This window comes from Homalodisca vitripennis, chromosome 3 (assembly GCF_021130785.1).
Source record: "Homalodisca vitripennis isolate AUS2020 chromosome 3, UT_GWSS_2.1, whole genome shotgun sequence".
Taxonomy (NCBI): domain Eukaryota; kingdom Metazoa; phylum Arthropoda; class Insecta; order Hemiptera; family Cicadellidae; genus Homalodisca; species Homalodisca vitripennis.
In genome coordinates, this window is record NC_060209.1 from 101,819,718 (window position 1) to 101,835,454 (window position 15,737).

The window sequence follows — 15,737 nt, forward strand, 5'->3', positions numbered from 1 at the left end:
AACACAATTCATACTTGATTAACAAAATAAAAATAAAAAAATAACAAAATATAGTTCATATTAAAAAAAGGTTATGACAACGAATACACTATACAAAACATGCAACAAATTTATCACTATTCAATATTACTATCGGATATTGTAATGATATATTGATTAACAAAATATTAGAAAAAAAATATTATATATATATGATTAAAAATATCAGAATCGGACATACCACTACAGAATTTGTAAATACAAAAAAAAACATAAGTACAAAAAAAAGATTGAAAAAACATATAAAATAATTTATTTTCATAACAGCAATGGTACATATGACATTAGAACAGTCATGCTACCAATTTTAAAGTTATAATACATTTCATGGTGCAAATTAATCATAAAAGCTATACCTAAATGCATCTAAAATGTAATAAAACAATTCTTAATACTGCGATAAGAAAACCATTAGTTTTACCTCATAATTATTATTTTCGGCGTCCTTAAAATTGGTGTAGGCTGTTATAAACCCCATGCTGAGACAGGCAGGCAGGTATAACCGTGCACTGGACACTCTAGATAACTGGTATTTACCACACACCCGCGGTCAGCAACGGACGAGGCTCGCCACTGCACTGACTGGCTCAGTGGTATCGAAGGCCAGCCACTTGATCTCCGATCACAACATTGTAGCCATTTGTTGTTTCTTTACCCCCTATTCAAAAGGGTTCTAACCCTTTCTGTATGTATGCAATGGGGGTTATTTGTACAATATGGCCTACGACCATGGAACTCTTATGGGGTTCTATTGCGCTCTTCTTAATGGCAGACCTTAATTTAGATAGTCGAGTTTGTATTAGGAGCTCATTGGAATAAACAATTCTGCAATACAACAGACTTGATTCCCGCCACAGCGCCGCTTCCTCACATCGAAATATCCACAACTTACTCTTAATCAACATGAAAATGTCCGCAGTACATTGCTTATACTCTATATAAAGGAAATAAACCGTAAATTGTCTTGTGTATGAACCAGATAAAACCTTAATTAGTGTACATTAGCTGAAGAAACTTTTATGTGAATTTATGTAAAATTCGTTTGACTATGCCTCACTTTGTAGTACATGGCACAGCAATGACATTAATTTAAAAATCCTTAGGTACGCTAAATTAAATGTTAATATCTGAATAGCTAATAGCATGTAGGACATTATAGCTAATGACTTATAAGGGTTCAATATGTATTTCTGATAAATCACAAAATATATTAAAAACATTATCTTGCATCGTCACAAAGTGAAAATTTGGTGTGTCTCAATGAAGACTAAATCTCTGAGTTTTGTGTATTAATCTTTCCTTAATTTTGCATTTTACCTTGTAAAATCGAATCTAGTTGGATATTTTGAAATTGCATTTATTTTTAGCGAATGCTCGAGGGACTGAAATAAAATCCATTTCTGGCAGTTTTTCTATCTGGCTGTGTATTTGATGAACTGTGACCTATAGACTTGAAATTGTGCACGAATCTTGATTTGTTTATGAGAAAAACTGAGTTAAATGATGGTGCATGTTATTCCATGACATTTTGCTGAGCGTTAGCGTATAATTTTACATTGGTCGGATGGGTAACCATATTGGAAACGAGAAAATAGTAGAGTAATTAAATTTTTAATCAAACTAAATACACCAGCAAGAGATTGAAACATGTAACATATAACCACATGTAGTCTAACTTTCCCAACAATAATAAAACTTGTATAGTAATTTGCTGTTTAGAATTTTATTATTTAAACCACGATATGAAACCCAATTTAATAAAACACATTTGAATGTATCAAGTGGTAAGATATGTGGAGAAAGATTTCATACGTAGATGTAGTAAATCTGTTTAAATGTAGTATGAATCTGTATTTCTAAAAGAATGAGTTCTATAATGAACCATTGTTGTGTATAATTCATTTTTGTATCATTGAGTTCCTGTATACTATCTCGAGCATGAGATTAGCTATAGATTTGAAATTCTTCGTGCAACCTCAGCGAAGTCTGTTACGTCACAAGTTGTGTGGTCTACTCCTTCCTAAAAGTTATTGTTTGCAGTGTAAATAAGTTAAGGAATAATGTAGCAGTTAACAAATAATGTTAATAAGTTATTACTAAACATCAATATGTATTGTTGTTACAATAGTATTGGTTGGCAACTTTTATGAGTAAAACGTCTTATTGGAGTGATAAGATAGGTACAAACTGTTGGGTCTACATACACGTGCCAAGTCAGTACGTCGTACAACTACAAGCGCTTTCACTGCCACATTTTGTTCCTTCAAGAGCTGTACATACGTACACACGCACCTGGGGACTGTCTGATCTAATTCTTGTCTTCTTATCAAACCCGATCAGGCTGATCTGAACTGACTGACTTCTTTCATATCATCTAACAATAATATTTTTTCGTTTTATTTTACTCTCATCTACGACGATATACTGTATTGCTATAGCACAAATTGTATTGGGTGGATTGAAAACGTTATGTGTAAAATGTCTTTTTAAATAAAATAGATGTAGGTCCTTTAATGTTTATAGACAAGTAGTTCCGAACAAATATTATCAAAAGTTCTTTATTTATTAACATAGATACTACAAACATTGCCTAAGTTTTGTGGTTGTCACCACGTCGAAAGATTAATAATACAATAAACATTTTTAAATATTTCCGCCTCGTTGTTGAGAACCGGATTCGTTCACCTAACAAATATTATATTGAAACATTGTTGAATTGTCGATATTCTTGATAGTACCTAATGGCATCAGCTTTTACACATAAGTATCAGCTGTATTTATACATAAGTTATTTTTCACTTGGATTGTATAACTATTTTATGATGTTTTAATTTACAATACTAGAAGTAAATGTATTAGATACTTAAAAGGAAAACTTTTAATTAATCTGCACTAATCTTCTTTAGTCTTCATTAAAGTGTGCCTAAGTGCCTACAGGATGAAAAACAGTTTTCAGATACCATGGAAAAATATTTTTAAGTTCAATGTATTATACATTTAGCTTTTTAATATACTCACTTTACCTTTATCCAAGCATGGTTTCACTAGGAGGGTCAGCGAATTGGCAATGGTATATTCGTACAACTCTACCTTGTGTGTCTTTTTCAAAGGTTCCAAATATTTTAGCCATGTTTCAACCTGCGTATAGAAGATGAAATTCGGTCTCCCTAATTCAGAAACTCAAGTTCTATAGATTCTTGTGACCAGACCTGTCTTCTCTCTTTATAGTAGCTACCGCGTCTCTGAGTTTCTCACCAATATCCTTTGTCTTCAGCCCCTCTTATAAATAACTAATATCTGCATACAAATAAAAAAAACCACTTTTTCTGAAGCCTATATTTACAGTCGAATAGTGGAAGGATGGGATTTCAAGATGTCACCATAGTAAAGGTTGTAATTCAACTGTATCAACGAAATAATTTGATGGGTATATTACTTGCTTTTAAAATCTAATATCGAAGTCAGGAATCTTGTTCGCTTTGCTCTCCGGTAATCGTGCATATGGTCTGATGATAAATACATATTTATAAAGTAAATTCTTAATTACACAAACGTCAATTATCCAGATTCTTCTAGTAATTGTAAAATAGTGCATATATCATTTTAGATAGTATTTTACAAACTATTATATATGGTTTTAATTTGTATTTTCATCTAATACAACAGTTATTTTACACACATATTACAAATACACACACACAAACACACACACACATTATTAACTTATATACTATAATAATATTTTTACAATATTGTATCATAGAATTAATCTGCACTTGTAGTTGTTACGTAATAATTGAGTTGTTTTATTGTGTTTACAGAGTAGTTCATACATAGAGACAATGTATTCATATAACATATTATTTTATATATCAAGAAGAATAAACTAATAAACATAAACAATCGAAATCAATGTAATACTCTTTATTATTAATCTTAGACTGACATTTAACGCAAATACGTAATACATTCACGAGTTTCTTGTAGTGAAGGTCACAACCACTTTTTGTTACGACTCTTAATTTTTCATGTTGTGTAACTCTCAGAGCACACTCCCATAGCTGCGGCATCAATTCACCTACTCTATCTAAACAAAAGTAATAATTTTTCAGTTACATAAAACTTAAGGTTCATAATTATTATACGTTTTTATTAAAATATAAAATATTCTACGTATTATATAAGGAATACAGAATTTATTAGTACTTAGAATACCATGTAAATTACATTAATCATAAAAAAATAATGAAACCTTAACACGAATGTTATATATATAAAACGTACATACTGAATGTTTCATTTCATAAACATTTCTTTAGTTTGACCTCGGTACGTTATCAACTTTGTCAAAGAAAATGTTCTCTTTTTACCTAACGTTTGTTGAAGTAACAAATAAAAAACTAAAACACTGAATATATGAACAGTGAGTGAGCTGCAAATTGTATGAACACATATCAGATTTACACGTGTTCCGCTAGCATGTGTGTCTGGAATTTACATAATCCAGTCGGCAGCCATCTTATCGGACCTGCTACAAAAAGGGCAAACGAAACAATACAAGACGAAAACTTCAGATATTGTAATTTGTCTCAACGGCCAACGAGAATTGTTTTAAATAAAAATACCACCACAGATGACATCCTTTGTAAGTCTTGTGTTTTGATTTTAATGAAATAGTTGAGCAAAGATCTGCAGAATTAGAAGTTTGGAAAGATATGGTGCACAGCAAGACGGAACGATGCACTAATCGCTTCACCATGCGTTATACCAGTCTGATGCTTAGTTATTTATATTACCTCGCTAATTGGTTTTTAATTGCTGCTTTTTGTATTAACTATTACCTGTATTGCCATTCCAAATATTTGTGGTTTAGGCGTATATTAACCGAAACAAAATATACATAAATAGGTTACTTTAACGAATGTTATAATATGATATTTATTAGGTCTTTTTGTGACTGTTTTCTGAAAGCTTTACTATAATCACTTTAACGAATGTTATAATATGATATTTATTAGGTCTTTTTGTGACTGTTTTCTGAAAGCTTTACTATAATCATTGACATATACTATTTACTCATGTTGTCTTTGAGCTAACTACTTACACGGATTTTCTAAGTTGATACTATTGAGTTATTCCTACCTATCACAATTTTTAAATATTTAAATCGATTTTGAATGATATATGACCTCTTGAGATCATCTGATTCATAGATATAAAAGTGATATAGTTGCCCTGTAAGGGTTCCTGTTTAACTATTCTTTTAGAGATCCCAACCCTTTTGGGAGAACCAATGGCCTAGCGGCGTCCTCGGACTTTGAGCCTGAGTTTGAAATAGTGCAGGTTAGAATTCTGTCTGTGACTGTTGGACTTTTTATCTTAACGGTACTGTCAACCCGTACTGATTCTCCCACTTATTCTATTTTGATAAGATCTTCGCACAAGTCAGCGGCTCATGAAGACTGAAAAATATAGCTAAAATGAGGATTGGCCTCTCTTAAAAAAATAAAAAAGAGATTTTTAGTGTTTTTAAAGTCGTCAGAAGGGTGGCTGGGCATCTTTCCAATTGATCTTTTCTGACCGGAGTTATTTGGATAGCACAATGGATAAAGGGATGAATAGACATTATAAAAATGAAGTAAATTAAAGTATCAGACAAAATAAATGTCTTGAAAGCTGAGCACAAGCATTAAATGTTCAGCTTGCACATTTGAACGAGTAGAATGTCTCAAGAGATTTATAGTAAAAACAAATTTCTGAAAAAAACAAGGTGACCGTGAGCTTTAAGAAAGGGTGAACAAACCGAACCAGCACTATCGTGTCAATATATTCACATATACATAAATGGATAAATGGAGTCACATAACGAGAAAGAGGAGTGTCGGTGACATGAGTGTGACACACATTAGTGTGCCATTGCAAGACAGTGAATTTCTTATAATTCGCCACCATTCAAAAGAGGCGAGATCCAGCAATGAACGTTCAGTATCGCAGCAGGATAAAGAGAGATACATGGATTTCAAATTAAATTACATACACCAATGCAATCGCTACCAGACGCGTGTACATCAATAGCTACATGTTTCTGGAGAGAAAAGTTTCTTCAAATTAAGCAAAAGTGTAAGAGATTGGCTACCAGGTGCTGGAATGAAAAGAGTTTTGCCAGTTAAGATCAAGTAAAACATGCCAAAACCACATGTTCTTTAGGATTAGTCTAGGATAACAATCAGATTAGTATTGTTCTATTTTTACCGATATACAGTGATGAAGATGAAATTCGTTATATTACTGGTAACGTGCCTTTCAAATCTGTAATCACACATTTAGTTCAGGATGTGATGTGTTGTATTAATAGTATTATTCATTTAAATAGTTATTAACTTAAGTAATAAAAAGAAAATTTGTTGACTACGAGTGTATTCTTTTTTTAAACGTAAAATTCAGTAGTATGTAACACTGTTTCACTATTACGTATACCAATTTACTTATACCAAGAGTTATTTTTATTCACAAATATTCTAGAAATTAGTTGTTCCCCTATCTCAGTATCCTGGTGATGCTGGCATGTACTACGTAATATTGCCAAGGTGTTTTGGTCTTGTTGGATCTCTTCCGACAGATGTGGACTCCAGATTTCAGGTCAGTGACTGCAGCACGAAGCAGGGTCAGATAGCCCCAGTGTTCACAATAACCTGAAGCTATTATATAATTGTGTCTGGAGAAGGCGTACGATAGGATAAATACACATAATGACAGATGATAGTAATAGAATTTTTTATGTGGTTGGTGATTTGATGTCACTTTTTGGGTACGGACTATCCAAACGTTTTTAATGACAGCATATGTTAAGGTTTAAATGATTTATTATTCAGGAGTACTCCAAAACTGACCTGAAAAGGTGATGTTTCCAACTGATTAAAAACTTTGGTTTTTAATTTGTTTACATCACAGAACAGGTGATATGACTAAAAGCATATCTTATTAAATATTGAAAAGTATTTATTTTTTGAAATTGATGGTTTAATATTGGTCATAAAAAGTGGGTACTAAATTTTGTAGGTATTTACGAGATTTAAAAATAAAAAAAGACATTTTGGTCTACCGATCACAACAATTAGGTAGATTTCCGTTGCACGTATTACGACTGGTACGTTGAAAGGTCATTAATAAACAACTTACGTACAAAATCAAGCCATATGAATGTATATTTAGCTAAGTGTGAAACAAACTCTCTAAACTGACGTCTTATGGAAGTGACGCCTCCTTGGTCTCACACTCCGAAAGCACTCAGCCTCATAGAGATTTAACCATGCTCTGCTACCTCTAAGAATCTGGGATATTACATGCTGGAATATAGAAAAATTTCATTCTTAGCCTCTAGAGCCTCCCGGAATGAGGCAGAGACTGGACTTTAGGAGGTGTCCGTCTCTAGAACTTCCTAGTTTCTGGCAAGCCTATGGTGTAGCTCTCTCTAACTTCGATAGTTCCTAGGCTTTGGGAGCTCACAGCACCTAAGACATCCCGGCTACTGACAGGCTCGGCCTCTTGCAGGCTTTAGCCTTTACCAGCCTCCGGCCTCTGGCACCTCTCGAATTTTGAGAGTTCTCAGCCCGTAGGAACTCTGGGTTTTCTGACAGTCCCCGGCTTGTAGCAGGCTCTGACCTAATGTAGGAGTAAACTTCTATATGTACCGGCTTCTGGCAAAACCGGTCTCTGGAACCTGCCACTCTCTAGAATCTGCCAGTCTTTGGCAGCTCGCGGCCTTTAAGAGTTATGCTCTGCTCTCTTATAAAAATATAAATAATTCTTTGCTATGGTCGATTTATATCATTCATGTAACATTCATACCAAGTTTATAAATTATATCCAATCGCAAAGCTTGTAAAGTACAATTTTATTGTTTACCTATTGTTCTGTCCGTATGTCTCAAAGAGCGCGAAATTCATGCCTGAATAACATTTGTTATGTGAGCATGGTACTATACAGAACGCACATTAGGTTAAAATGTATTTAACCGCACGGAGTGTAACTAAGTAAAGTAAAATTGATTTAATCACAAGTAATTGTACACATCATAGATTAGACTTTAGAGCTCCAAGATCTTCCATTTAAGGGCGCTGAATAACAATTACGTGTTAACGTTAACATTATTATCATATAGGACATTCTCACCATTTCTTTTTTCAAAATACATCTATCCGCGAAGTGTCTATAGCAGTTATGCATAAAACGGGGTTCCTCCAGTGATCAAGGCTCCTTGGCTACAAAGCTGGTTACCAGCAATGTATATAACATTTATGTGAATATATTGGCTGAAATTCATTCAACCAAACTGTGTTCAGAGTAATTTAAAAAAATAAGGATATGATCCTAGGCCCTATGTAGGTTAAAATGTATTATTTAGAACGTTCGAGTAAATTTTTGTTACGATGTTATAATGCATGTACCCATCTATAGTACTTGAATGTAACAAATAATAACAAACAATGTAGAGGAGAGGATTTAAAATAAAGCTTTGTTTAAAATCTAGTAATATAGTATAGTATTTTATTGTATGTTTATTAATTAACATTAACATACCAATTAGATGATTATCTTTGAGTAATATTGAAATATTACTCTAATTAGAAATTAGATTCCCTGTAAATATTGTATAATCCAAACAAATACGTATGCATTCTGACGTAATTTGTATTCTAGCTGATAAGATAGCCACGGGTATCAGCTCAACTGGCAAGAGTATGTTTTATGAACTCTGATAAGTAAATCGCTATTGTGTTTGTTATCACTGACCATGATACTTGTAAATGTGGTCAATGTACGAGACTTGTTCAAGGCTATATTTGTTTTTGCAAGCGTTTGCTGGAAATAAAACATGATATCACTTTATAATTTTTGGGATACCTCACCAGTAAGCTTCTGAAGACGTGCAAGTGGCTAGCTATGCACTTCTGAAATAATTAAAAAGATGTATGAAAGAATATATTTATATACTTTAGTACAACTAAACTAACCTAAACCAAATTATTATCGGGGGAAACCGCTATTATAATCAAGTTTGTAATACGTATACAACATATACTCGTAAGTTATGAGTAATCATTTGAATGGTCACCCACTAAATAAATACCGAGCTACTATCAATATATATATATATATATATATATATATATATATATATATATATAAATATATATATAAATATATATATATATATATATATATATATATATATATATTTATATGAAATTATTATATAATCTGATTAGAACGTTGTAATACTCAGATTGGAATATTTAATAAATTTGAAAATAGGCCTTCTAGATCGGATATTATCTCACTAGGCTCTATCGTGATATAAACGCTGGTTCATCAAGTAAAGTTTTAAAGTTAGTAACTATTCATCAACTTATAGAATTCAGCAATTTTTACTATAACTCGCCTTAAGTTAATTTACTCCGTAGAGTAATTGAACATAGACAATAACTAACTATGTAACGGATGACGAGTCAAATATGATAGAGCTACATTTTGTGCACTAATATCAGATTGGCCCTGATAAATACAGGTGATTATTATGAGGACCCTTCCGTTGTCAGTTTTCTCAAAAGTTAACTACTGTGGTTGAAATCCGTACTATGTTTTTTACCAATTTATTTCTATCGGCGTCACCTAGTCTGCTCAGAAAGAGGTTGGTCAGTATTTGAAGTTCAGAACTGGCCAATTCTGTACTCATTTATATGCAAGGTTATAATATTGAGATTTTATAATTTTTTTAATAAAAGATGGGCAAGAGATTTTTCAAACATATATTTTAAGGATACGAGAGGTAGTTTAAACTTGCACAAAGCGTTTATCGTTAGCTCATCTTTTCCCAAAAGGAATCTGACTTTTTGAGCTTACACGATGCAGATGAAACGAGTGACAAACGTGATAGAAAAGAGGTCACTGTAACAGTATTTCTTTCTTAAAAGACTTCTTTATTTAACTTCAAAGAAATAGCAGAGTATTTATCTCTCGTCAACTGAATAGGAGTATGTCTTACTACACGACGGATCTCGATAATTCTTTTATCTTTTTAACAAAATCTAAATCTTAAATCCACTTTCAGAAAAAAGAGTTCCGATCTGACATTGTCCGTGCAATGAGAATATTGAGGTTTTTAATATGTATTGAGTTTATATTTGATGAACTTGTGACATATTCTGTACTACATAATCTAAAATCAGTAGCAGCAACCAAGAGGTGAGAATTAAGATAGAAGGAAGCAAATTAAAAAGCAGTCTGATAATTTCTACTTAATAGGTGAATCTTAATGCATAAGACTGTTTTACATACCCCAAAACATAGATAATGTTTTATTTTAGCCTAAATAATAATCAGTTCGCTTATTTATAGCAAGAAAACGTGAGAGCAGAAATAAAACTTTCTTCCCTTACGGGAGGGTTTTCATCGACTGTAGTGTTAATGAAAGCTTTACCAGATATGTGCACCTTACATTGCCTTTTTACCCAAACCGGAAGAGCAACTCTTTCTCCTGATATTCAAATGTGTCATTTGACATTGTATACACAAAAATTTCGAATGTTTAGTAAGATTAGACAGGTTCCTTCAAGGTCGTAATTATCACAGAAAAGCATGGGAACAACTCGCTATGGTGGTGAATCTGTCCAATTACATCTGTTCGGCCTAGTGCAATGGAGGTGGAGGACATGAGATGAGGATTTATTTCTTTGACCAGTACCACCAGCTATGACTAGATCAACTTGTCACCAAGGAGAACGATGGCAAATATTACCCGATTACCTTTTCTAAAGCGAATGTCTCAATGACGGTTTTTATAATACGTAGTTTATTCATTACTTCGCAATAATCGTGCATGTCTCCACGTTTGTTCTCGTTCACGTTGGTATCTCGAGAATAATTTTAGGTAGCGTATTCACAAGTTCTTTGTATAAAGTTTGTTTTTAACAATGCGATGGAAGGATTGTGAAGGAAATAGGATTTTTCTGGACAATGATATTATGATATTATTAAACAATGTCAAATGCCCGGAAAAAATTGTATTTTCTTCACTATTCACAGGGATATGGTTACAATAGGCAGACTTCTAACGGTTTTGGCATATTCGCACTTTAAAGAAGATAGAATTGGAAAAGAATAAAATCTAAGACGATCTAGTTGTATATGACATTAAAGTCTGTTATGAGAGAAAAATGAAAGACAAATAAATTGCTAACTGTATTTATTATGGTAATTGCTACTAATAAATTACATTTAAATCTATAATTTATTATTTTATGGACAGCTTCGATGGTTTCATCTATGTTTTACAGAATTATTTATCTACTTCTTTTTATTCAATATATTATAAGCATTATTCTTGGAATTTAACCTTTAAGTGGAATCTCATTTTATAAAAAGTGAAAGAAGAGGGAGAGGTAACCCGAATCCTGTAACGAGAGGTAGTGAAGCAGCAAATTCGATAATCAGTTTCTCAGGACATCAGCTCCGACAACGTGGCGTTTACAGGACAAAAGAACACGTTTTCGTGTTCCTTTGAGGAGAAAAATTGTAGGCATTTATTGTGCGATTCCATCTTCATTATACTGGCGACAACATAACCCACGAGTATTGGTAGGTGTATTAAACTTAGGTAAAATGTAAACAATTACTTTTTACTTGTCGATTAAAATGTAAATTTCAATAAAATTAAACCCATTACAACAGATTTAAAGCTTGAAATGCTTTTTATAATGCCTCTCACTTTTTACAAACTAGTTGAAAGTTGATATTCCTGCTTTCTGGACTAACCGCAAGACAGCAGTATTCCACTCCTCATTGCTCTCATGTATCGGAAATATAACCCCAGTGAAATATAAAAAAAAAACATTTTTTCGAATAATATTTTAAATGTTATTGGTCGAGAAAGTAGATTTTCCTCACCAACCGTACAACAGGTTTACATTGACCATACAATTTTGTAAAACTTATCTGTATTAGTTAGAAAATAATTGATTTTCGGTAACTTTAGCTCTACGGTAGAAGTGAATATTTTTAGGTATATTCAATGAAAAGCGAATGAGGAGCATTAACTGCTATTATTGTGATAAATAAGTAATATATGTTAATACTCGTAGTTTGCGTGCACTTTTCTTGTTGAAATATAACATTAATTAATAATTGTAATTGACTTTTTTGGCGAAGGGGTGAAAGGTTTCATATTTTATATGTTAATGTTCTTAAATATTCTTAAAAACTGTTAAGTAATATAAGTGGTAGTTCTGATACTGCACGGAATCTTAATTGAGAATTTATATTGTGATTTATAAAAGTACCAATTTACGAAGTGTCCAACACACAAAAGTACCAACATTTAGACGCAAAGTTTCTTACTGACACTCGCACATATATGTAGCTATGTGCGTGATACTATTTGGTTTTAAAACTTTCTCAATATGTCACTTAATTATTTATTTTATTGTACTAGAATGCTTATTCTTCTGTGAGTGAATGCCATTCTCCTAAGATCAGATGGTTATATTAGTTATAGTCTGTTACACATTAAATAACAGTGAGGTTTGCATAAAAATAAAATTAAAACACCGAAATCAGTTCAGTGAGTAAAATAATGTACGAAAGATACTGCTGTATTTAATATCGCTTATGAGTAGGCCTGTTATTCAATACTTATCACCATTTGAACTTAATATCTTGCTGAATAGCTTCAATTAAAGTAATTTAAATATTTAACATAAGAAAACTTTGTTGTTTAACTCACGACATTTCCTGTAAAATGTCTTTAATCTAGCAAAAATTATAAAAGCTAAAAACTGCGTGATGTAATGCTATGGCTATGAGGTCAATATTAGAGGAAGTCCGAGTCCTGTGTGTGACCGGTTAATGATTGGTGTTACTTTACCAACTGTCTCCCATATTTTGTTTGATATGGGCCTTATTGGGTCGTTGGCCCAAATCGAAACAGACAGTTTAAATGGCAAATTATACCAAACTTTAAAGAATAGAAAACGAAAGAAAAAGTGAAAGAGATTTTTTAATATCTTGTTTTATAGTGACATTGAGCATGCTTTATTAAAAAACTTTATGATAGAAATTAATTTACATTTAATTTAAGTAATAAATTTCGGTATTAATTTTTTCTGCATACCCAATTGAGCATAAATTACTGTATTAAATCGATTATATCGTTTTGTAGAAGGAATATCCGTTTTCAGTATGCATATCAGAGTCATAAACATGGTATCATATAACGGGCAATCCACGCTTTTTGTGTTAATACAAAATATTTAAAGATCGGCAAAAGTAGACAAAACATTCATCGAATAAGTCAATGACACCTGCAAGGATTTTAATATATCGATTTTTGATCCATAATAATACCAATAGTGTAATGTAAAAGTGAAAACACGCTTTAGTCAAGAGAGCTATCTCTAAAAATAGCAGAGTCGAAGAGAAAACCGACTTAGATTTGAGCCAACCAGATAACACCATTTGTACTCACGTTTGCATAGTTCCAACGGTTTATGTTCACAGTTCGCTGATACGACATAAAAGCAATTTATGAAACGATGTCTCTTTCCATTTGAAACCAAGAAAACCTGGAATTCTTTCACAAATCTTGTGAATATTTGTATTATTGTTAAAAATGTACATAAGCTAAAAAGAATACCCAGAACAAACCAATGTTAGTCGAATATAAGTGAAATAATATTTGCATATTTGCTTTGTACTATTAATCAGGCATCGTTTTATCAATATGATAATTGCTATTAAGTATAACGAAATCCTGTACAGTTTCAAACTTAGAGTGAATCGCTAATAATTTGTCCAAGAACTAGGAAGAGCGTAGTATTAATAAATTTAAAGTACGGTAATTTTAGTATGAATTATAAATATAAATGTTTTATGCATTATAGTTCATAACATGTTAGGATAAATATAGTGTACATTTACTAAACTGCCTTAGAACAATAGGCCAATTAAATTGCAAATTATTGTAAAATTGAACTCATAATTTCTGTCAACACATGTACTGGAAAAACAGGTCACTAAGAATGAAGATTAATGAGTAGTTCAAGTTATACTTTCTGCACACAAATAGTCCACAACACATTATACTGGCAATATTTTCGTCGTTTCTGAGATGCCTCACGGGCTCTATTGCTAGTCATTCTCATGTTATTTATGTTACTGGCGATATTTATGTACACTTAGTCTTCTAGCTCATTAAAAATATATTTTTACAATTTTTTCACTCTTAATCTATTTGTTTGGTAAGCCACAAACGATTACATTACTGTTAACGGTTCATTCTAATGCATTTCTGACATAAAGTGATATTTCTGTAGTTGATGTTTTGGCTAATAATGTTAATATTTGTAGCAGGATAGTAGTAATAATTCTAGTAATAACTGGTTTTTTTCGTAATAATATGTAAGGTTATTATTGCGAAAAGAGATTAAAGAGCAAGCATTACACTGCATGAAGTATACAGATATTTATACCTTCTAGTAGTGAAAACCGAGGATACAAACTAGAGCAGCGAACCGGTTGTCCCGTAAAGCAGGCAATTTAATTGTAAATGTTTTGGATGTGTTTGTTTAAGTTTTTGTGCTCCTGTCTCGTAAAAGCTACTATGTATAAATCCGTTGAAAGTTTGCATAAACACTAAAATAATATGTTCCTCGAAACATGTCTACTCCCGTTTCCAAATTATCATAGGATTTCTTCATATTACATAAATGCTCTTAGTAAGAAATCGAACAGACTCCAACGTAAAGTTTCCTTCTCTCTGGCCTAAGATAGTTCAAGTGCTATGGAAATCCTTTGAGCTATGCAATAAAAATTAATAGAATGTTGCACGTACTTCTCATAGAAATGCTTCCCAATTGCTAATATTTATATCACGAGTGTTACATCATTTAGAAAAGATATATGCCTGTTGCAGAGAAGGAAATCTTGTGCGAAACCACGGGTAACAGCTTTTATGTATGTACATATGTGAGATACATCTGTTTACACATATTTAGATTAGTATATACAGATCAAAGTTTGATTTGGTTACCTCGATAAAAGACATGAGTGGGCGGGACGCAGGGCCTCAATGTGACAAAAGAGTGACAATCACTGACATTTTAACACAAACATAGACAGCTGATGGACTGAACTGTGATGTGAGCTCACTATCAACAGATGTCTGTTATCTCGACCTTGGATCCGCGTCACTGTTGCGGAAAAGTCTGACAATGCACAACACTGTATACAATGGACGAACATAAAACTGTACGACATTAAAGTTTACAACTTTTTGTTATGAGTGGGTTTGGGATTTGAATTATTTTGAGACACGTTGTAAAATATTATTAAAAGTCACAAGTGTGTTCGAGAGTGATGATAAAACTTAAGATAAGTTATTATTTTAGCCCATGTATTTACTTAATAAACATGATATTGTTATTCTATTGAAATAATTTGCCACTTTACAGTTGATATGCGTATCAGAGAGTTACTTTATAGTAAGACCATAAATCTTTTGTGGTCAAAGCAAAAATTAAGTGTTCGATAGTGGTGAAAAAGGTAATTATGGTGTAGGTGAGAAAATTCGCAAATGGTACAATAAAATCTATTTAAAACTTTTTCCAAGAATATAACAAAATAACAATAATAACAACTCATTT

The 15,737-nt window shown here is 32.2% G+C and overlaps 1 protein-coding gene across 2 annotated transcripts in view; it reads right to left on the reverse strand.

Moving 5' to 3' along the window:
* Positions 1 to 15,250, reverse strand: part of LOC124357260 (proton-coupled folate transporter-like) — a 50,827-nt gene extending 35,577 nt beyond the window's left edge. Inside the window, exon 1 of one of the 2 annotated variants that reach the window (XM_046808833.1) lies at positions 15,125 to 15,250. In XM_046808833.1, the coding sequence (XP_046664789.1) occupies positions 15,125 to 15,139 (15 nt within the window). In that variant the 5' untranslated portion in view covers positions 15,140 to 15,250. Of the gene's footprint in view, positions 1 to 460; positions 630 to 15,124 lie in introns of those variants that run through there. The other variant, XM_046808832.1, reaches the window with a different exon arrangement.
* Positions 15,251 to 15,737: the final 487 nt, after the last annotated feature.